General features: G+C 46.7%; 1 protein-coding gene across 1 annotated transcript in view; it reads right to left on the bottom strand.

Annotated features, from left to right (window-relative positions):
• Positions 1 to 22,823, bottom strand: part of fat3b (FAT atypical cadherin 3b) — a gene marked incomplete at both ends in the record, with an annotated part of 50,802 nt that overhangs the window by 18,494 nt on the left and 9,485 nt on the right. Inside the window, 26 exons of the mRNA XM_083694666.1 lie at positions 1 to 333; positions 473 to 607; positions 862 to 1,314; positions 1,546 to 1,766; positions 2,016 to 2,199; positions 2,392 to 2,499; positions 2,648 to 2,801; positions 3,015 to 3,379; positions 3,535 to 4,065; positions 7,049 to 7,222; positions 7,333 to 7,683; positions 8,156 to 8,425; positions 8,667 to 8,781; positions 9,049 to 9,231; positions 9,404 to 9,525; positions 9,702 to 9,860; positions 10,002 to 10,216; positions 10,395 to 10,605; positions 10,979 to 11,254; positions 11,603 to 11,739; positions 12,495 to 12,566; positions 12,827 to 13,037; positions 13,556 to 13,870; positions 15,629 to 15,690; positions 18,256 to 18,454; positions 18,578 to 18,696. The exon at positions 1 to 333 is cut by the window's left edge and continues 70 nt beyond it. Coding sequence (XP_083550792.1) covers positions 1 to 333; positions 473 to 607; positions 862 to 1,314; positions 1,546 to 1,766; positions 2,016 to 2,199; positions 2,392 to 2,499; positions 2,648 to 2,801; positions 3,015 to 3,379; positions 3,535 to 4,065; positions 7,049 to 7,222; positions 7,333 to 7,683; positions 8,156 to 8,425; positions 8,667 to 8,781; positions 9,049 to 9,231; positions 9,404 to 9,525; positions 9,702 to 9,860; positions 10,002 to 10,216; positions 10,395 to 10,605; positions 10,979 to 11,254; positions 11,603 to 11,739; positions 12,495 to 12,566; positions 12,827 to 13,037; positions 13,556 to 13,870; positions 15,629 to 15,690; positions 18,256 to 18,454; positions 18,578 to 18,696 — 5,675 coding nt within the window. The remainder of the gene's footprint in view (positions 334 to 472; positions 608 to 861; positions 1,315 to 1,545; positions 1,767 to 2,015; positions 2,200 to 2,391; positions 2,500 to 2,647; positions 2,802 to 3,014; positions 3,380 to 3,534; positions 4,066 to 7,048; positions 7,223 to 7,332; positions 7,684 to 8,155; positions 8,426 to 8,666; positions 8,782 to 9,048; positions 9,232 to 9,403; positions 9,526 to 9,701; positions 9,861 to 10,001; positions 10,217 to 10,394; positions 10,606 to 10,978; positions 11,255 to 11,602; positions 11,740 to 12,494; positions 12,567 to 12,826; positions 13,038 to 13,555; positions 13,871 to 15,628; positions 15,691 to 18,255; positions 18,455 to 18,577; positions 18,697 to 22,823) is intronic.

Here is a 22,823-nt window from a genome sequence, read left to right as displayed (position 1 = left end):
CACCTCCCCAAGCGGGTCACTCTCCCTGATCGCCCCTCGGTAGAACTCCCGCTCGAACTGAGGAGGGTTGTCGTTAACGTCCGCCACAGACACTGTGACCACGGCGGTGGAGGACAGAGACACCAGCTCGCCCAGGTCAGACGCCACCACCACAAACGTGTAGCTGGGGACGGCCTCGTGGTCCAGCAGACCCAGAGTGGTGATCCAGCCCGTCTTACTGTCGATGGCAAACACAGCACTAGTAGTGGTAGAGGTGGTGGTGGTACCGCTGGAAGCCTGGTCCTGTTTGGACTCCTGGTTCTGGTTGAGTGGGGGACCTAGGCTGTAGGTGACCTGGTGATACAACATTATATTAATGAAGTGTTTTTAAATGCCCCTTCCAACAATCACAACAAAGTAAAACAACAGGAAAAACACGGATGAACATATAGATGATAGTAAAGTAAATAGAAAAAGCATGGGGGTCGTCTACCTGTCCGTTGGAGCCCCAGTCTGGGTCCAGCGCCCGCACCTGCACCACCCTGGTACCCACCGGCATGCCCTCCATCACCATGGCAATGTACGAGTTGGTCTCGAACGAGGGCTTATTGTCATTCACGTCCAGAATCTGTGTAGAGACAGAGCATCAATAATTAAACAAGAGGCAATCTGGGATTGGTACTGATGAGACAGAGAGTTAAAGTAAGCTGATGAGGCATTTATGAGTTATATTCTTCAAGAATCAATATATCATTCATTTCAAAATTGAAAAATGTATGTACCAATCCCAGACTGCCTCTTTAATTATTTGAGGTCAGAAACCAGAAGCTCCTGATCGAAAAAAGAAATGATGACGCCTCTAACGTTGAACTGATTACTCACCTTCACCTCCACATCCACAGTGGATATAGACTCAATCAGGTCCCGGCGTGTGGTAGCCAACACCTTAAATCTGAAAATGCTGACCAGCTCGTAGTCCAGAGCCTCGGCCAGACGTAGCAGCCCAGTATCTCTCTCCACCAGGAACGTACCTCCCAGGTTACTCTCCCAGGTCTCCCCGCCCACCACCACAAAGACTCCTGTCTGCCCGGGCCCCAGGTACACGGAGCTCAGGGCTGTGCCCACCGGGGTATCCTCTGGGATGGTGAAGGAGTACTGTGGCTGGGTGAAGGACGGAACAAAGGCCTCCGGAGGGAGGACGTGGATGAAGGCTGACACCAGAGAGTGTTTGGCAGGTGAGCCTCGGTCGGTGGCTTTGACGAAGAAGGACAGGACGGTCCCCTGGAGGTGGTCCACACTGCCTTTGGTCACCATCCACCCGCTGTCTGGCTCCACCTGATAATAATAACAACAGTATTTGTAAAACACCTTTCATAAACTAATGTGATGTATACAATGTCAGTGCGTTCATAATTGCATGTGAGGAGATTCATTCAAAGTAATTAATCTATAACTATATTATTATTATTATATATTATTATATTGAAGTATAGCAGTTCATTTTGGAAAGATGTCTATGAGGCCAGCCTGGTAAAATGAAGGTGAGATCAATGTAAACCCAGTGACCTCCAGTACGTCGACCAGGGGCAGCCGCGCCTCACTGTAGAGGGAGTAGCTGACCCTCCCGTTGGGCCCGGCGTCAGGGTCCGTGGCCTGGATCTGGGTGACTAGAGAGCCCTTAGCCACGTTGGACTTGATGCTCATCCGGTACTCCAACGCTCGGAAGAGAGGGGCGTTGTCATTCTCATCAGCCAGGATCACACGCACCGTACAGAAGGATGCGCGGCCTAGGATAATGACAATAATACATTTGATCAGTGTGCTTGCTTGAGCAATTTAATTCTAGTATTCTAGTATTCTAGTATTTCTCCCAGAGCTATCTCTTCCTACACTAGAACATACACATTCTGTTCTTCCAGATCCCAAGGACATTTTACGCAATAAATGTTAAAGATAATAAAAAAAGAGCATAAACTGTAAGTTGCTTCAATAAAAAAAGAAAATCTGCTACAGAGAGATAAAATCACTCTCAGTACCTCCACCGTCCAGAGCCATAAGTGTCAGCACAATGTCCTTGTTGAGGGGGTTCTCCCGGTCCAGTTCCATAGAGGTGGTGATGAGTCCGTCTGGGTCAACGCTGAACTGGGCCTTCCCCAGGTCGTTCATGAAGGAGAAGGCGATCTGACCAAACAACCCAGAGTCCTCGTCTGTTGCACGCACCTGGAAGATGACCGATTGTTTTGTACAAGAGAAAAAAACACAATCTTATCTTTCATGTCATACTCTATGTACTATGTAATAATACATTGAAGAAATGAAGAAAATGTTTCACAGATGTTTCCATGACATTGTTATATATTGTTATATTGTTATATTGTTATATAACTCATGGATGTATTCAAGCCCCCTCACCTGTATGACCTTTGACCCGGCAGGTGCGTTCTCTCTGACCTCGGCCAGGTAGAAGCGCTGGCTGAACACTGGGCTGTACAGGTTAGCCCCCAGCACACGCACGCTCACCTGAAGAGAAGATTCACATCATCATCATCATCATCACAGAACTGTAAATGCTGATCACCTGATCAAATCAGGAAACAGACAAAACAATGGCAACAAGAAAAGTAAAACTTTGTAAGAAAAATAAAATCAACTTGAAGATGATGACGACCTGAGCTGTGTTGGTGAAGACTCCGTCAGACACGGACACGTTGAGCTTGTAGGAGGGCTTCATGCCCTGTCTCCGCTGGTTAGACAGAGAGATGACCCCCGTGACTGTGTCCATCACAAATGACATCCTCTCATCACCAGACAGAATACTGTACCTACAGTACATAGAAACATAGCAGATAGTAATGCAAATAATCATTATCACGATCAGAATTATTATCATCATCGTCGTCGTCGTCGTCATCATCATCATCCTCCCAAAGTGTGTCACGGATGTGCTGTGAGTTCATCAATGTTTTTCTCATTAGGTTAAGGCCCCATGTAAATATATTAATTTCGCAATCAAATTGATTATGATAATGACACACCTCAGTTTGTCAGCATCACCGCTGTCTGCGTCGGACGCCTGCACACACGTCACAAAGTGTCCCCTGGGGGCCAGCTCACTCACATAGGCCTTATACAGCGATGGGGTGAAGCTCGGAGGGTTGTCGTTGGTGTCAGTGACCGTTACCGTGACTGTGACCTCACTACTGAGGGCAGGCTCTCCGCTATCGCTTGCCCTGACGATGAAGACGTATCTCTGAATAACCTCGTAGTCGAGCATGCGGGCGGTGAGGACCAATCCGCTGCTGCTGTCGATGTGGAAGTAGTCTGTGCTGTTGAATGCGTCCCAGAGGATCTGGTAAAGCACCACCGCGTTCTTATCTGAGTCCCTGTCCAATGCCAGGACCTGCATACAGATGAAGATTCGAATGAGCAGACACTGTTATTCAGAGCAATTTAGAGTAATTGCATTCGAGTCGAGAAGTTTATAAAAAGGGACTCTACGTTACTTTGGATGAAAGTGTCTACTTTGACTAGAGCTGGATGCTCACAAACACTCACCTGCAGTAAAGTCGTCCCAACCATGGAATTCTCAGCCAGCACGGCAGAATACGCCGTGTTTTGGAACAGTGGCGTGTTGTCGTTGACGTCCAGCACGGTTATACCGACGTCTACCTCTGACCTCGCCCCTGTGAGAGTGTCCGTCGCCTTCACCGTTAACCGGTAGTATGACGTGGTCTCGTAGTCTAATGGGTAAATCACGCTGATCACTCCCGTGGTGAAGCCGATGTCGAACTGCAGGGAGGGGTCACCATCCATGATGGTGTAGATGACACTCTGACCCTGTGGGCTGGTGGCGTTGATGCTGAGGACAGGGGTGGACATGCCCACGTCCTCCATCACTGTGATGTCATAGAAGGGCCTGTCAAACACGGGCATGGCTTGGTTTACGATCGTGACGGGAAGTTCTACCTCATTGGAGAGAGAGGGGGAGCCGCTGTCCAGGGCCACGACGACCAGCTTGTACTCTACGTTGGATACGTCCGCCTCAAAAGACCTCTTGAGAGTCAGCTCTCCTGTCAGAGGGTCCACCTAAGATAAGATATGATAACATGTTATTTGGATGAAATGCAATAATAGTTGATACTCAAACACACACACACACACAGAGACACACACACACACACAGAGACACACACACACACACACACACACACACACACACACACACACACACACACACACACACACACACACAAAATAAACCAAAACATTATACAAAAACGTAGTACCAACATACACTTTCATGGTACATTTGAAACATTGTACATTTGTACATTCATGGTACATTTGCAAAGATCTTCAGTACTCCCAGGACTTTTGACTAAATATGAAACAGCAGATTGCACCCTTAACAGTAGCACTTTACATTACAGCTCAGAATAAGTGGGTAATTGCATAGTAATAACCATGGTTATTACCAGTTATTACTGATAGTTACCAGTAATAAGAAAGACAATTACCTTGTTATTACAAGGTAAGGTGAACTGTAGTTTCGACTTAATTATTTTCTATGAAAGATGCTTGTTTCCATATTATTGTTACACCTGGCTCGTTTCAGAGAACCTCAGGGGTCGATCACTGGGATTTCCCATTCGGCTGTCGGATCTACTATAAACCATGTCACGTCATGCTTAGGTCAGCAAGCCAACGCTGGCCAAGCACAGACCAAGCAGGGGGTTCTGGATGGGCATGGACTCCCAGATGTTCTCAGTACCATCGACTGCACTCATGTGCAGCTGCATGCTCCATCACGCAATGTATGAATTACAAGGTTTACCATTCCATAAATATTCAGGTGGTTTGCAATGCAAGTGGTTATGTCACTCAAAAATAAATGCAAACTACCCTAGCTCACTGCATGATTAATTTATCTTGTCTAACTCCAGTCTTCCTACAGCCTTTCAGAGGGGAACTCTGGGTGGGTGTCTGATAGGAGATAATGGTTATCCATTAAAGACCTGGACCATTACGATACACATAACCCCCACAACTACGGACGAGGAGCGTGTCATCTGCATTCGCTCGCTCAAGTAGGGAAGGACAGCCAGCCCAGGAGATGGCTTGACCACGTCGGCACCATCAGCGTGGTTGAGGGGCGCAGCGGAGGACCGAAAGGGCCAAAATCCACTGACTGTTGATGATGTCAGCGAGCAGGGCAAGCTTTTGGATCTCGGTCCTTCACTGATAGTCGCGCATGCAGTGCAGCTCCCTCGGTATCGTGCCGAACTTTGTTGGACTTGGAGGAAAGTTGCCTCCATGTCCTCTTGCCAGGCTGGACTGGAGGGGCGCGGCACACTCCTTGGTGCCTTGCGCTCACTGTCCCTTCCCTCTCCTGCAGGCTTCTGCCATCCATCCAGAGGCCCGAGAACTCCCAGCAGCTGTGGATGGAAACGGATGATTTGAATAAAACATGTATATACTAATTGGTGGGGCTCTATTTTCCTGCTGGCGCAAAACGGATTCCTTTTAATATGAATATTGTAAACCATGTAACATTTGGCCAACCATGGGGCTTGAATATGAATCAATGGAACGAATAGCTTCATTAGAGTGAGGCTGAGGTGCCGGGCTGAGGTGGCATTATTCAGTATCATGCTGCAGCATCATGTCCCCACTTTTTCTTTGTTGGTTAAATCACTTTTTTACTGTAGAAAGTTCTGGGGTGGATTAATTCAGTCTGATTTTGTCACTTAATCACATGAAAATGAGAGGATAGACCTACATTACCTGAGGTTGATGGTATTCCTGCCTTTATCCCTCCAAACACCTCCCCGCTCTCAGCCGTGAGGGTAGAGGCAGCCACCTCCTCGTCTGGTGTGAGGAGTGGGCCTTGGATGGACCCCTTGCCTCCCGTCTGCTGGCTGCAAGCTTCTTCTTCCCTCTTCGGTTGAGGTCACTGAAACGCCTTTTGCAGTGGAGAGCAGTTCTAGTGACCCCAGACGAAGCTACCGTCACAGCTACCGTCACCTCCTCCCATGTGCCCGTGGAGGGGTTGTAAGGGTCGGCGAAAAGTTTGTGGTGATTGTTTTGGACCTCACGCAGGGTGATATCCATCTCCTCCTGTGTGAAGCGTTCTGTACATTGTCCAATGTTGCCATGTCTACATAAAACTACGTAAAAGTCATTATGGCACACCTTCATGGCATATCTTCATCTCATTATTCTACTACCCCACCCACTCACTGCCAACCTGCCCTCTGCCTCTCCGCCTTCACACTAAGTGAAACTTTGCAGAACGACATTACCAAAACTTAGTGCTCTTTAGCGGGGGCCCTGTAACATATTATTTTATGAATCAAACATAAGGTAAACAGTACTTTAATTATGGGTTTTGTATCACAGTTGTTCAGGAAGCTGGCTCTTCTTCTATTGAAAACAACAATTGCACCTGATCCCCTGACAGGAAGCAGCTTCCCAGTGAAGGGCAGAGTACATTTACATTAACTGCATGGAAATCATCCATATAAACATAGTGTATCAGACTCATTGGGTAGCTTATTACTGTGTTACTTTCAGTGACTGACTGAGTTACCATGGTCTTAGTTGTGAGGTTAAGACAGGGTACTAGGCTAGAACATACAGGTAATATAGCATTTTCCAGCTCTGATACCACCTTATTTCATTGTAACTACCTTCTGCGTTAAAGCATCTTAATTACATGGAATGGAAAGTACATTCCAACTTACCTTGTATTAACAATGCAATTGTCTTCCTTGTTACTGGTAACTATAAGTAATTACTGGTAAGTAACATGGTTATTACCATGTTATTACCCACTTATTCTGAGCTGTAATGTAAAGTGCTACCCCTTTAACTGAGAGGGGGACAGATTAAAGCGATGGTTGTTGAAGTTTCTCGTACGAGATTTTGGTCTAACTGTTAGCCTGTGCTGCCGGTAGCAACGGAGAGAATGCATTACCGGAGAGGCTTTCACTACTGGCCTATGAGGACAACCTGCAAAGATTTTTCGCCTAATCATGAAAATAGGCTGAACCATCCCTTTAACCCTCACCTCAAAGTTCCTGTGCTCCTCCTTGAGGGTGTAGGTCACCTCTCCGTTCAGGCCAGTGTCCCGGTCGGTGGCTGAGACTCTAAAGATGGCCAACCCTGGTTCAGCGTCCACCTGCACAGCAGCATAGTACGGCAGGTCCACAAACTCTGGAGCATTGTCATTCACATCCTCCACCTGTAGGGAGACACGGTGTGGGTAAGAGAAGGGAATGCACTTTGACTCACACACACACACACACACACACACACACACACACACACACACACACACACACTAGTACACACCTGTACATGTACTGTAACCCTAGCAACCCTCAGGCGGTCGTGCTCCCGGCTGGCCTCCACCACAAGCTCATAGCTCTCCTGCTCCTCACGGTCGAACGGAACACCTGTGGTCAGGACCACTCCCGACGTCGGTCGGATTGTGAACCGCCCGCCTGCGTTCAACAGAGCGTACTTCAGCGGCTCGTTAAGGCGGTGGCCGACGGCATTGACGACAGTCACCTTGGTGACGTTGATGCTGTTTTCCGGGATGGAGGAGGTGTAGCGGGGGAGGGAGAAGAGGAGGCCGCTGTCCATGGCCTCACGGACGAGCACCGTGATCAACGCTGTGCCGGAGAAACGGCCGTCCCACACCTGGAGATCAACAATAACACATACAGTGCCTTCGGAAAGTATTCAGACCCCTTCACTTTTTCCACATTTTGTTGCGTTATAGAGTCAATTTAAAATGGATTCAATTAAAAGAATTTGCCATCAATCCACACACAATACCCCAGAATGACAAAGTGAAAACAAGTTTTTTGAAATTTTAGTCAATTTATTCAAATTGAAATACAGAAATACCTCATATACATAAGTATTCAGACTTTGCTATGACACTCTTAAAATGAGCTAAAATGCAAAAATGTCATCAACAAATTAATGTGGAAAAAGTGAAGGGGTCTGAATACTTTCCGAAGGCACTGTAACACTTTTCCACTGTTTCCTGCTAGTTTCCCTGTCTACTGTGTATGTCTGGGACAGAGAGCATGTGTAGCAGTGGTGAGCTGTGGAAAGATTTCCCTCTTGAAGGACAACGAATAATCAAATATCATCAACCAGTTACCTTGATGTTAAAGCGGTAGCGGTCTTTGGAGAGGTTGCGATTGGTGACAGTCAGGACGCCGGTGGAGGGTTCCATGGAGAAGTGCTCCAGGTTGCTCTCAGCCAGGGAGTAGACCAGCTCAGATGTCACAGACAGGTCAGGATCAGAGGTCAGGTCAGGGTCAGACGCCTCCACCGTCAGAACCTCTACACCAATGTAGGTGGGCAGCAGTAGGACAGTCTCATACGACTCCTGGGAGAACTTGGGTGGAGAGTCGTTGATGTTGACCACCTTAATAATAAAAAATAGACAGCTTCAACACAGTGCTGGTTATGAAATAATCTGCAGAGAAATGTATGAGTTTCATTTCATTTGGACTGTACACTCATTAATTGATCTTGAGGACCAAAAGTAATTCATCCACATTTATCTCCATATCGATTATACCCATTTTCGAAACAACCCAAAGCGATTTACTATACATGGAGGTATTTATTAACAAGCAAAAAAGCAATAAAGCACAATGAAATACCTTGATGACCACCTCAGCCGGGCTGTCTGCAGTCCTCGGTGGCCTTCCACTGTCCCTCACATGAACCCGGAAGTAAAACTCAGATAGGGTCTCATAGTCCAGGCTAGCGATGGTTCTGTAATGAAAAAGATATTACTGATTGGATTTACATAGCACTTGATATAAGGGGTAACTATTCTGTATTATTCAATTAAATTATGAAATATAGTCATACAATACATAACTTCTAATTTTGCATACCGCCAGCAGGCTAATTCATAGTAGAGGCAATTAAAACAATTACTTCGTTTCATTTTTATTAATTAATTTCTGTCAGGATGGGTTAGTCAAGTAATTCATGAATCAATTACCCACTCATCCACTACTAGGGTGCAGCCCCCACCTGATGGATCCAGTCCCTGAGTCCACACTGAAGAACATCCTTGCGCTTTCCTCAATGATCTGGAACACCAGCAGAGCGTTGTGGTTGCGGTCACGGTCAGAGGCCTGTATGACCAGAGGGTTCCCATCCTCTCCTAAGACCACGCTGTTGACTGGCGCAGCCTCGCTGATCACGCCCACATACCTGACAGGGAGAGGCAACATGGATCGTGTAAATGCCAGCTAATGAATGTATCATTGAAATATGTCATATTTTTTCCTATAGATAGATAGATAGACATGATATTTATTCAATTACAACATAGCTAGAAAAACATCAACAAGTAAGTTATGTAAATGCTGCTCATCCCTGGTACCTGGTCTGTTGGAACACTGGTGGGTTGTCATTCTGGTCCCCCACCTGAACACTTACAGTGGCGCTAGACTCCACCCCAGCCATGCTGAGAGCACCCACCACCAGAGAGTAAGACCCCCTCCGCTGAAAACAAACACATGGAGTAGCTGACAAGAGTTCGGTCTGATGAACAACATTTTTCTTTGATTTGACAACCTAAATATCTCAAGTTTAATGTTTTCAATTGAAACCTACAGAGAATGTTAACACACACACATACACACACATACGCGTACGCACGCACACACACACACACACACCTCAAAGTCTAGCAGTTTGCGGGTGGTGATGACACCAGTGTGGCAGTTTATCTTGAAGCAGCGTTCTTCGTTGCCGCCTGTGATGTCATAAACTAGCGCCGATCGGCTGAGGGCATTGACAGCGGTCACATAGGTTCCTGTGGCAGAGTTCTCCATGACCTGTGACAGCATACAACATAGAGGTCATTATTGAATCTGTCTATATATGTCAGGTCTGTTTGTCAGTCCATCCATTCATCTCTCTCTCTCTCTCTCTCTCTCTCTCTCTCTCTCTCTCTCTCTCTCTCTCTCTCTCTCTACCTCAGTCTGGTACTCTCTCTGGGTGAACTTTGGCTGGGAAGCGTCGGAGAGCGTGAGGGAGATACGAGCAGTGGAGGTAGCCATTAACGGAGGAGAGCCGCTGTCAGTCACGCGCACAGTGATGATGTAATAGCCTACAGAGCTGAGGTCCAGGTTCTTGGCCACGGAGATGAGGCCTGTGGCAGCATCAATGCCAAACACACCACCTGTGTTACCTGATAGTGGGAGAGAACACAGGACAGGCGTTAGACTAGAACATACAGTGTCCAGTCTGAGCTGAACAAATCCTGAAAGCTTAGCGTAGCTTATGCTGGCACATCATTTCGCGGATCACAGATTCACACTGGTCTGTTCTAATCCTTCTAATTCCAGTAGTTTCAGGCAGGGTCTCACCTGCTTCTATACAGTAGGAGAGCTGTCCGTTGATTCCCTTGTCTCGGTCCAGGGCATTGACCTGTAGGACAGAGGAGCCTGGGGGAGAGGACTCGTAAGCCACTGCATCATACACAGTACTGCTGAAGTAGGGAGTGTTGTCGTTCGAGTCCTCCACCGCAACCAGGATACGAGCCAGATCACGGTTGAATGGAAACTCCTGATCTTTTACCTAGAAGTAGAAGAATAGATGAGACAGAAAAAGGTGCAGGTAAATTTGAATAGGAGAGGGATAGAGGAGAGGGATAATTAAAGATGACAAAGCAATGATCAAAGATCAAAAGGAAATATTAACACAGAGACACGCAAACACACAGGCACAGGCACATACACACACACACACTGCAGCCCATGAATATGTATATAAGCACTTTCTTTGTGTGTGTGTGTGTGTGGGTGTGGGTGTGTGTGTGTGTGTGTGTGTGTGTGTGTGTGTGTGTGTGTGTGTGTGTGTGTGTGTGTGTGTGTGTGTGTATGTTCCCAGGTGACAGTGATGGATGGCCCGCTATACAAATTGCAACATAAATACATACAAACACATTCACCATAACAGTGAGGATGTGCTGTGTCCTAGCCTCATAGTCCAGTCTGTCTGCAGTGTAGACAACCCCAGTACCAGGGTTGACTCGAAACAGTCTCATACTGGCTGGGTCCACACTGCCATGGATGGAGAAACTCAACCGCGCGCGCTCATCTGTGTCCGCGGCTCGTACACGCAACAGCTCTGTGTCGGCTGGCGTGTCCTCTGACACGCTAATGTCATATGTGGGCTTGGAGAAGACTGGCGGATTGTCATTACTGTCCAGAACTCTGATGAACACCTAGGAGATGGAGGGAGGAGGGGGGGGGTAGAGGAGGAAAAGGAGATGGAGAAGGAGGAGAGAAGGGAAGGAGAGCAGGGGGGTGGAGGAGAGGGGAGGGGGGTTATTTCCTGACTGTTTATAGGTGATACAGTAGGGTGACCTGAATGGGGTGTAGACTGAATGGGGTGTAGACTGTAAGTGGCGAGGGGTCAACATCAGTGCTCTAGAGATCCAGATGATATTTTCGATATGTAGACTGGAAAGAAGGGAGGTCAATGCTCTTCTTTGGACTTCTCTCAGGTGCGATGTTCTGATGGGGACAGGTGTACAGGTGTGAGGTGAACCGGTGAAGGGTGAGGTGTTTACCTGTGTGATTGCAGTGTTGGTCCCGTCTGTCACCTGGACGGTCATGTTGTAGACGGACTGTATCTCTGCGTCCAGCGGTTTTGCTATGACAACGGTCCCCATCCCCTTCTGGAGGTCAAACAGGCTGTCGTAGCTCCCTGCTGTCACACACACACACACATGCACACAAACACACACGCACGCACACAGACAGGCACAGGCACAGGCACAGAAACAGGCACAGACGCACACAAACGGCTCAAGAATTTCAATCACTCTGAGTTCAAACATGCAGGTGGGTTTTACTTATTACTGTGTAATTGCTTTGGTCAGGTGTCTGTGACTGTGGCTGAAGGGACGCGGGGAACCAAAACCCCTTGCGAAATCACAGGCTGTCTAAACAGCAGGAAAAACATCCATCTTATCGTTCCAAAACAGAACACGTCATCAGGATCAAAAGTGGAGCCGTTCCTTTTTCCTCGGCAATGGGGTTCTGGACTTCTGCTTTGATTACAGCCAGGAGATATCACAGTGTGAGTGTTTCAGTATTCACCACCATGCCCTGTCTAGTTCTAACTTGTCTCTGGAGGGAGCTGAGAGGGCTGAGAGTCCCTCCGCCTGAATGCTGAGAGAGCACTTTCCACTGGCCTGCTTTAGTGTTTCACATCTCAGTAAAAACGTATAACACATTAACTATGGAGATGTATATCACTGCTAATGCAGCCTCTCCTTATGCAGCCTCTGCCAAGTGGTCTGGAACTTTACGGTACAGGAGGTAGCGCACACTCATCCTGTATAGGCCACAATATAGTATCATACAGTATTTCTGTCCACAGGTGTAATCTATTCCAGCTAAAGGTCAGTTTTAGAGAAAAGAACAATGACAGCCAAATGAGCAGAAATGTGATCAAACCTGTGCCAGTTGAGCAGTTCTTCCCACACACATTTTGAGGAATGTAGAACATCTCTCTCGCTGGCCTCCTTCCTTCTCACAGAGAGAGAGAGAGAGAGAGAGAGAGAGAGAGAGAGAGAGAGAGAGAGAGAGAGAGAAAGAGAAAGAGAGAGGGATTTGATAGCACAGACATTTAGACAACAGACACTAATTACCATTTCATTCCTAATGACTGTAACTGCATAACTGTTACCACATGGGCAGGTCATATACATTGTAGAATTAAAAATAAAATAATAAAAAATCTGTCTATGGACACACACACACACACACACACACACCCATGACCTCACCGATGATGTCGAACCATACAGGCGTGGTGGTCTGGCGGACAGAGACCACTCCCACAGGCTGGGCCACGGGAGCTGCCTCCGAGACAGAGAAGTTGTAGTATCTCTGGGTGAACAGCAAGGGCAGCGGCGAGGGCACAGGCTTACGGACCCACTCTATATGAAGCCTGGCTGTGGACCATAATGGAGGGTTGCCACTGTCTATGGCCTTTATCTGAGGGTGGGGAGACATACAGTACATCAAGCGTTCGGTAGTGGAATACACTGGTCTGCTACTTCTGTACTTGTGGTATATTAGAACCGTGGCGCCAAAGAAGGGGTACATTTTCTATTAGCTAATTAGCTTTGCCAGGCAACCGACAAATATTGCTACTTTAGATTATACTGTCTTAGTTATACTGAAAGCTGTGTGAATAAACCAATTCAAGAGAGAGATTTTCCAAACATAGTTTTATTTCAGTTTTATTGTTTTACTCGAGAGTAGCCATGACATTTTGGGGCTGAAACTGCCTATTTTCGTCCGCCATTGTCGTCCATCTGATCTCTTGTTCGCCCAGCCCACTGACATATCTTAGTCCAATAAAAAATCGATATGGGGTAAATCAGGAAGGAATTTTTTGAACTACTTGAAGCGTCCGGTAATTTCATTGGCGCCACTCTTCTAACACCACTGTGATAACAGGTATAGAGATATCAATAAAGATTTAGAATGGATATCCTTTTGAGACGTACAGTGAGAATGTCGTAACTCCCTGCGGTGACCATCTTCTTGGAGGACACCATGGCCGTCTTTGAGTCGATGCTGAACTTTTCCTCCTCGTTACCGTCGACGATACTGTAGGTGATGATAGCGTTGGCTCCCTGGTCACGGTCGGAAGCGAACAGGCGGTAGATAGGGTCGCCTCGTTTGTTGCGGTCACGTTCCGGTAAACTGATGCGATACACGGTCTCAGGGAATGTAGGGGAGTTGTCGTTCTCATCCTGGATGTGAACTATGACCCAGACGGTAGACTGACGGGATGCTACCGGACCATCCATCACTGTCACCTTGGGAAGACACACACACACACACACACACACACACACACACACACACACACACACACACACACACACACACACACACACACACACACACACACACACACACACAAAAACATTAGCACACACTGGAGCCCATGAATGTGTATATAAGTACTTTTTCTGTGTTTGTTTGTGTGTGTGTGTGTGTGTGTGTGTGTGTGTGTGTGTGTGTGTGTGTGTGTGTGTGTGTGTGTGTGTGTGTGTGTGTGTGTGTGTGTCGGAACCCAGAATCTCATCTATCGATTGAGATTTTGAGATTCTGGGGGCACAAGAAGTAAAAAGTGGGGAAGGCAAGTCAATAGTGTGCGTGGAGTCAAGTCAAAAGTTTTTCGCTTACAGATTTCTCCACCTACTCAACTCCTCTTTATTCTTTGACAGAATCGATGGCGCTGGTCAAAATTCAGGGTACACTGTCAGATTCGACATTTTAATGGCTTAGACGAGTGTGTGTGTGTGTGTGTGTGTGTGTGTGTGTGTGTGTGTGTCTGCATGTGTGGAGAGGACAGTAAATCCCTGTCTCTCTGTGATGTGCTGGGGCTCACTGTGTCTCTCTGTTTTATTGACCTGTGGGGTGTTAGAGGTCTGATCACGGATCGATCAGATCAGATCAGGGTTGGCTGTTGGCCTGGCTGCTCACCAGACTGACGCAGACAGACTGCGATGGGCTCTGGGGGAGTGTAAGAGTACAATCCTATCAGAATCAGATCTGTCCTCTGCACTTTGATTTCTATAACCGACTGACACTGTGCCAAGGACACTGTACCAATAAGGATATATGGGCCCTGCTGGCCCGTGGTTCTTGAACGCCATAGGCGGTTGGTTCTTCAATTTATGATTCTTAGCGGAGAGATGGCAAGCTACCAGCCGTTTCAGTCAACTGCTTTGTGTTTTCAACCACTTCTATATTACCTTCTCAAGCACACTGTTAGGCTTGGCAAAAATGTGTTCCTGATTTAGCTGACTTGCCTTTGTCCTGCCAAACAGTACAATGATGTACTGTAGGGCTGTTGAATGCAGAAACAGTCGGGCACAGACACCGGCCAATCGTGTAATAAATGTGAACAGTCCTGGGAGATTCAAAGTAGAACCTCATTCCTATTTACTCTGTGGGCTGTTTGTTGAAAACCAGTGGGTTCATCAGGACATTGAATGAGGAATGTGTAAGGTTGAGTTGTAAAAGTTTGTTCTCCTCAGAGTGTCTGTCCCTTTGGTGTCTATGCTACATACTGTTCATCTGCATGCAGGGCAGCAATATGAAGGTAAATCACAAAACTATCAATGTGCCCAGTATCTTATCAAACCTGGAGCAGACCAACTCCTCTCCTTCTTCTCCTGGCCTGGGGAGAGGAGATACCTGATGATGAACGATTAAAGTTTATAAAGCCAAACCAGGAAGCCCATCATAGTTCATCCTAGTTTTTGAAGGCCTAGTGGGGCTGTATTTCTTCGTCCCTCTATGTTAACTTGGGGATGTCGCAGGTGCCAGGGACAGATAAAGGGCCTCAGGGTGAGGAGGGAAGCAGCTGTGCACTACAGAACAGCACACAGCACACACACACACACACACACACACACACACACACACACACACACACACACACACACACACACACACAGATGCACACAGACGCACACAGATGCTCGCACACACACACACACACACACACACACACACACACACACACACACACACACACACACACACACACACACACACACTACCTCTAAGAAGTGCTCAGCTTGCTGCTCTCGGTCCAGTTTCCTTGCAGTCGTTCTTATAAGCCCTGAAGAACAACAAAACACACAGTTAGAAAGTATGGAGACAAATAACATAGTTATCATCATCCTGTTGCAGCGCTCACATGTTTGACATTCCCTAGCCAGAACTGTGAGACCACTGATTCTAATTCATTCATGTTGTGTGACCCACTTAGAGCTTTGGGTATGTTCTTTACCCACCAAATAAGCAGGAAAGCAAATGTTTCTAGCCACAAAATAAAGCTGTAACATTGTTTAAACGTTTAAAATTGTGCCCCCAAACTGTCTTTGGTTGGTGGGGTGGTAGAAACGAAGCAGTCACTATACAAGAGGAAAAAACAGCAGGGGGTTTGGGCCACTGTGGAAGTAGGACAGACTGCAGGTGACACACACACACACACACACACACACACACACACACACACACACACACGTCAGCAAGGCTCAGAAAACATAATTTCTTTAAGCTTTCCTGCCAACTTAATGTGTATTGTATTATCTTTATGTCCAAAAATAGTCTGGACACAAAGAGTGAAACTACCAAAGCACTACGAATGAAGGGCAGTTTAAATGTAGGACAATGTGGTTTAGTGCTGTGTGTTTGTTTGTTTTGGTGCAATGAAGCGATGCATCACTGTTTCACGAGGGATTGTCACCATAGCTTAATAACCTGGTCTGTTCAGTCAACGTACACTGAGGCCAGACCATACCCATGAAACCAACCATGAAAGTGGAGTGGTGATTGCACACACACACACACACACACACACACACACACACACACACACACACACACACACACACACACACACACACACACATACACATACACACACACATACACACACACATATACACACACATATACACACACATACACACACACACATATACACACACATACACACCTGTGTCACCTTGGGCTGGCACTACGTCAATTAAACAAATTACACTGAATTCGAGAGTAGCGGTCGCATTTACAGAAGAGACATGTTCAGGAGAGTGGAAACTATACTCAGACAGAAATCGATGGTCCAGTTCAGATGTACCAATGCAATACATCTCAGTTGTATGGAATAGGATATCAAGAGAGCTCTAGGCTATACGTCCTACAGTATTTCTATCAGCAATGGTCTAAATGTGGTCCTGACCCCACTGAAATCACAATTACACAGCACTTATTGAAGGTCACTGGGCGACTTTTCTTCATCAGAGGTTGTCATAGTGGGAAACAGAGAAACCGCAACACAACACAAACATAGCTGTCAACAACAACAACTTGGCATTAAATGATCTCAGCTCAAAACACTACTCGAAAGAAACTTCCTGAATGATTTACTGGATGTTGAAGAGATTCAAAATCCAATAATTTAATCATTGGTCATTAACATACTGTGAGTCCCAATATGCAGATGATGCTGGCGCATTAATTCTCCTAGTAAACAAAACTCAATACCGTTTGTATATAACACAATGTATACAATATAATCTTATAGAGAAGAGGCCATCCGGGAATTCATGACCCACAACCCCTTGTGAGCAGGACACACTGCATCACTCTAGCACCCAAGGTCAACATATATCTGGTCTGTTTTATCACCTAAGGGCACCATGCCCCACTCACAGACAGACAGATGGACAGACAGGCAGACAGACAGACAGACAGACAGACAGACAGACAGACAGACAGACAGACAGACAGACAGCTCATCAGCAGCTTGAGTTCCCACATTACCTAAACCCCACAGGCCACATACACACACCGGACCTTGGTATCATTGGACATATATACGAAGATTAGGCTGTGGTAGAACCGCTGTCAGCAAAGCCCCCCCCCCACACACACACACACACACACATAATTATCTTGTGTGACATTCATGTGAGGTGACATGCCAACGCCACAGGGCCATCAGCTCATCACTGTCGTCACTGACACACCGCGATCAATTCATTAATTGATTAAAGCACACACACACACACACACACACACACACAGGGAAACAACTGAAGGACACACACCCTGTCTACATAAAGAGGCCACTGGTGGTGTGTGTGTGTGTGTGTGTGTGTGTGTGTGTGTGTGTGTGTGTGTGTGTGTGTGTGTGTGTGTGTGTGTGTGTGTGTGTGTGTGTGTGTGTCGATATTCATACACTCCATCCTGGCCATTCCTGTCATGCCAGCTACTTTGTTGGGGTCAATATTACAGCCAGCTCGAAGCAACATATTTCATATCATTTAAAAGCATGGAAATATCCTGTCTGGATTGATTGATGAATGTAATCATACTATGGCAGATCCCATAGAGGCTATAAGGAGGAATAATGATCATATAGCTAGGGCCATTACCATAACATTGATACTACATATTCCAGATAATGTATTATGATTATTGATTATTGATTGATGAGCTAATAGCAAGCTCCCTTTAAAAGCCTCATTCTAGATGACTGGCATTCTGAGTCTGACAGTTATTTGGGTCTGAAATTATCTAATCTGGCAAGACCGGGCAGTAATGCTCTTACAGTATATGTGTATTTGCAAAGTGCCATTCAGTCCCAAAGAAGAAGATAAAAAAACAGCTTCCTCACCTGTTTTTAGGTTGATGGAGAAAAAGTTCTGTGGGTTGCCAGCGGTGATGCGGTAACTAAGGCGACTGGGCGTGGCACTAATGTCCGGGTCCTGTGCCTGGATACGAATGACCGATACATCCTTAGGAGAGTTCTCCATGACAACCGGGTGGTAGATGGGGTCAGAGGTCAGCGGAGCGTTGTCATTGACGTCCTCCACCTGAGGGAGGGATAGGGAGAGACAGAGAAGGGGGGGGGGGGGGTTAACTGCTGTAAAAGCAGAGTATAAAAGCACATTTCAATTGAGATAGGGATATTAGGAGATAGGCATAGAATAGAGGACCTGAATGAAGACCTCGATAGAGGCGGACTGGGGTTTGACCGCCTGGTCCGTGGCGTAAACTGTTAGCCAATAGGAATCCTTGGTTTCACTGTCCAGGATGCCAGCGGTGTAGATCACTCCTGAGGGTGTGAAAAGAGATCTAGCTCAAGACTAATGACAATAACAGTTAGCAGAACTGTGTGTGTGTGTGTGTGTGTGTGTGTGTGTGTGTGTGCGTGTGTGTGTGTGTGTGTGTGTGTGTGTGTGTGTGTGTGTGTGTGTGGTGTGTGTGTGTGTGTGTGTGTGTGTGTGTGTGTGTGTGTGTGTGCCACGCATGAGGTAATCTATTGCTGTGTGTCACCCAAGTGCTGATTAGGACGAGTGTGGGCTTAGTCAGCAGTATCACATGCATCGCAATAAAGGGAGGAAAATGAAAAATGAAAAGAAAAGCGAACCACAAATGTTTTCTCCTCCCTCTCTGCTCTCCTTTGTCCCTGACTGAGTGACCCTCAGCTCTTCAGCCTCTCCACTGATAATCATAGCTGACCAAACTGCTACCTTTGCTATTCTCTCATCGGAAAAATGAACACACACACACACACACACACACACACACACACACACACACACAGACACACACACAGACACACACACACACACACACACACACACACACAGACACACACAGACACACACAGACACACACAGACACACACAGAAACACACAAACACTCTCAGTCACTCACTCATTGAAACTCTCAAACTGGTGTGAATCTGATGGCCTGGAGGAAGGTGAGATGCTGACAGCTAAGGTGACCTGTTTAGTGTCAGAACCCAGGAAGTGTGCTGCTGGGTGTGCTGCTGGCTTCAACATTTTCCCACTGCAGCAAATATACTCTTGTGCCACCACCAGCCATAGGCCTGTCCCTGGGGCACGGGACATCCAGTTGGGGTTAGGGTGTTAGGGTTGGGGTTAGGGTTAATCCCCAACTTTTTTTCAACCAAACAGAGGACTGTGGAACCCGTGGCATCAGGCCATGTCTATGAGCGTTACAGTGCCTGGATCATGACAGTGACAGTGTTTGGGGTGTGAGAGCTTCTGCCTGAGTGACTGCCTGCTACAGCTGGCTGCTTCTCCCTGGCCGACGGGTACATGTGTTGGCCAGCCACCTCTGTGCGAGGTGGCACAAAGAGTGACTCACTCAGCTACAAAACATACACCTCAGGCTGCCACTCACTCAAACAAGCATGCATCAGCAGAGTGTGAGAGTGTGTGGGGGGTGGGGGTGTGGGGGTGTGTGTGTGTGGGGGGGGGGGGTTGTGTGTGTGCGTGTGTGCGTGTGTGCATGTCTGTGTGTCTGTGTTTGTTGAGAAGTGGAGGGGGAGCAGCACAGAGGCAAACAGAGAGTAAAAGACTAAACTAAAGTAACGTCACGTACACACACAGACAGACAAGGGAGATAAATCACTGCTGATTCTGTTAGGAGAGATTAAGAAAGAAGAAGAGAGGGGGGGCTCTGTTTGTTGTTCCTACAACAAACTACTACATTGGCTAAATCTTTTTTTTTCTTTTTTCTTTTTTTGGGGGGGGGGGGGGGGGGGGGGTAAGGTACTCTCACAAAACAGTGACCTGATTGATCAAGAGAGAAGGACATTTTTGAAGACTCAGAAATTGAAGAAACAAGTGGTCACATAATGTCCTTCCCCTGTCACACCTTTCCATATCCACCTTGAAATTCCATGCTGTTTCTGTCACCTCCCCTGTCAAATTTCACATTGTCGTTATCTATCGTCCTCCAGGTCAGCTTGGCCACTTCTTAGAAGAGATGGATGTCCTTCTCAGCTTCTTCCCTGAGGACGGTACACCGCTCTCACTACTGGGTGACTTCAACATCCAGTCAGAGAAGCTTCACTCGTCTGGAGTACTTGACCTTGAACTTGACCTCTCCTCCTTCGGCCTTACTCTGTCCCGCTCTCCTCCGACTCATAGGGCGGGCAAACAGCTCAACCTTGTCTTCACCAGATCCTCCCATACCTCCAACCTTACTGTTACCCCTCTTCCAGTTTCTGATCATCATTTTGTATTCTTCTCCCTTCCCCTCAAATCCACCCCCTCCCAGTCAGACTCTACCCACACCGCTCTCTCTTCCTCTGTCTTATCCTCCCTACCCTCTGTTGAATCCTTCTCCCTTCTATCCACTGATGCAGCCTCCTCCACCCTTCTGTCCACTCTTTCCTTATCATTCGACTCTCTCTATCCACAGACCTCAAGGTCAGCATGATCCTCTCCACACGCTCCTTGGCTGTCTGAAAGCCTGCAAGCTTGTAGAATAGGGCTCCGGGCAGCTGAGAGGAAATGGAGAAAAACGGCCTCCCTGACGACCTAAAACCTTCTCTCTCCCTCCTCCTCAACTACACCTCATCTGCATCAGCTGCTAAAGCTTCTTACTACCATTCCAAAATTCAATTGGTCCAAACACTGATCTCTCGCCTTGACTACTGCAACGCACTCTTGGCTGGACTCCCTGCCATCCTCCGCCATCAGGCCTATGCAGCTCATCCAGAATGCTGCCGCCTGTCTGGTGTTCAATCTCCCCAAATTCTCCCATGTCACCCCCCTCCTTTGCACCCTTCACTGGCTCCCGGTAGCAGCCCGCATCAGATTCAAGACCCTCCGTACAGCCCCTCCGTACTTGCAAACAATGGTCAGCCCCAAAACCCCTGCCTGATCACTCCGCTCTTCCACCTCGGTTGGCCACCTGGCACCGCCGCCACCACATGGATGCAGCAGCCGCACTACTCAGTCATGTCTTTTCACTGTCCTGGCGCCCCGCTGGTGGAACGAGCTTCCCACTGCTGTCATGACTACCTATCTTCCGCCGTGGATTGAAGACCCATCTTTTCAGGCTACATCTTAACTGTCCCTCCTAAAGACCTCTTCATCCCCACTACCCCCCTGTGCAAGTTTCTCTCCTGAATTTTTTTTTTTTTTAAATGTATTTGTTCTAAGTCACTTTGGATAAAGGTGTCTGCTAAATGCCATAAATGTAAATGTAAATGTAAGGTTCATGTCTTTGTGTGTGCAGGGCAATACTCTAAAAACACAGAGAGTTAGCATTAATTGAATTAAAGACCCACAGATGTTTTTTAGCTGATATATGGTGCTGCATGTTATTGCCATTTAGGTCAAATAGTGTAAAACAATTTCCCACGTACTGTGAAGTATGACATTTCACACAGTTACAAAGCTCTGAAGCGTGACGTGGCTAGCCTGTTTGTAAAGCTAGCGCCCAGTGTCAAATACCTTCACAGGCTTTTTTGCAACATTTTATTGAGAATTGCTCCTAGCTAAATCTAGCGTTACTTACCCAAACTTACCCATACAGTTGTTCCGTGAATGACTGAAGCCACCACTCGGTGCTTTCAATGTTTCAGTATTTCTTTCTGTTCTTTGAGTTGTTGTTTTTTTTAAGAAAAGCTAGGAAGCAAAACTGGCTGGCATGGGCCTTCAATGAATAAATAAACAACTTTAGCGTCATAGTTTAGCTTTGAAGTTTAGGTTAAAGACATCTCATATCCTGGTGGATGCTGCTGTTGAGTCAAGAAATGATGCCTCCGCTGACAGGAATTGATCTTTAATTTGACATGACCTAGTTACAGAGAGGAAATACTGCTGTATCTTTTCTCTCACACATCTCTGAAGGGATCCTAAGAGTTGAAACATCTTATACAACAGATATCGTATTGGAAACATTCCTTACCAATAGAGAACATTTGTCAAAACTGTAATATATACGTTTCAAACTAGGTATAGACTAACCCTAAGTCTATAGACTGTGCTTTGGCTGACAGCACTGGCTAAAAGCCATTTAGATTTCACTGTGTGGAAAGCCCTTCAAAGAGGTCATAAATCTTAATTAACCGTGAAAATAAATTAAATCAAAGCCCATGTCACTTGTCCTTCAATGACATGTCTGAGGTATAACCTTAATTATCAGTGTGTGTATGTGTGTGTGTGTGTGTGTGTGTGTGTGTGTGTGTGTGTGTGTGTGTGTGTGTGTGTGTGTGTGTGTGTGTGTGTGTGTGTGTGTGTGTGTGTTGTGTGTGTGTGTGTGCATGTGTGTGTGCAATAGCCCAGAGCATGCAGTATGGAGAGTAAAGTGTTTGCTGTAACGCATCCTCGGCCCTGGTGTCCTTGACGATGTCCTTTTCAAACAAATCTCATCTACATCACAGAGACACACAGACAGAGGGGAACAACATAGCA

The sequence above is a fragment of the Argentina silus genome (genome assembly GCF_951799395.1).
Source record: "Argentina silus genome assembly, chromosome: 2".
Classification (NCBI taxonomy): domain Eukaryota; kingdom Metazoa; phylum Chordata; class Actinopteri; order Argentiniformes; family Argentinidae; genus Argentina; species Argentina silus.
Note: the sequence above shows the minus strand (reverse complement) of the source record. Positions and strands in the feature narration are given on the sequence as shown.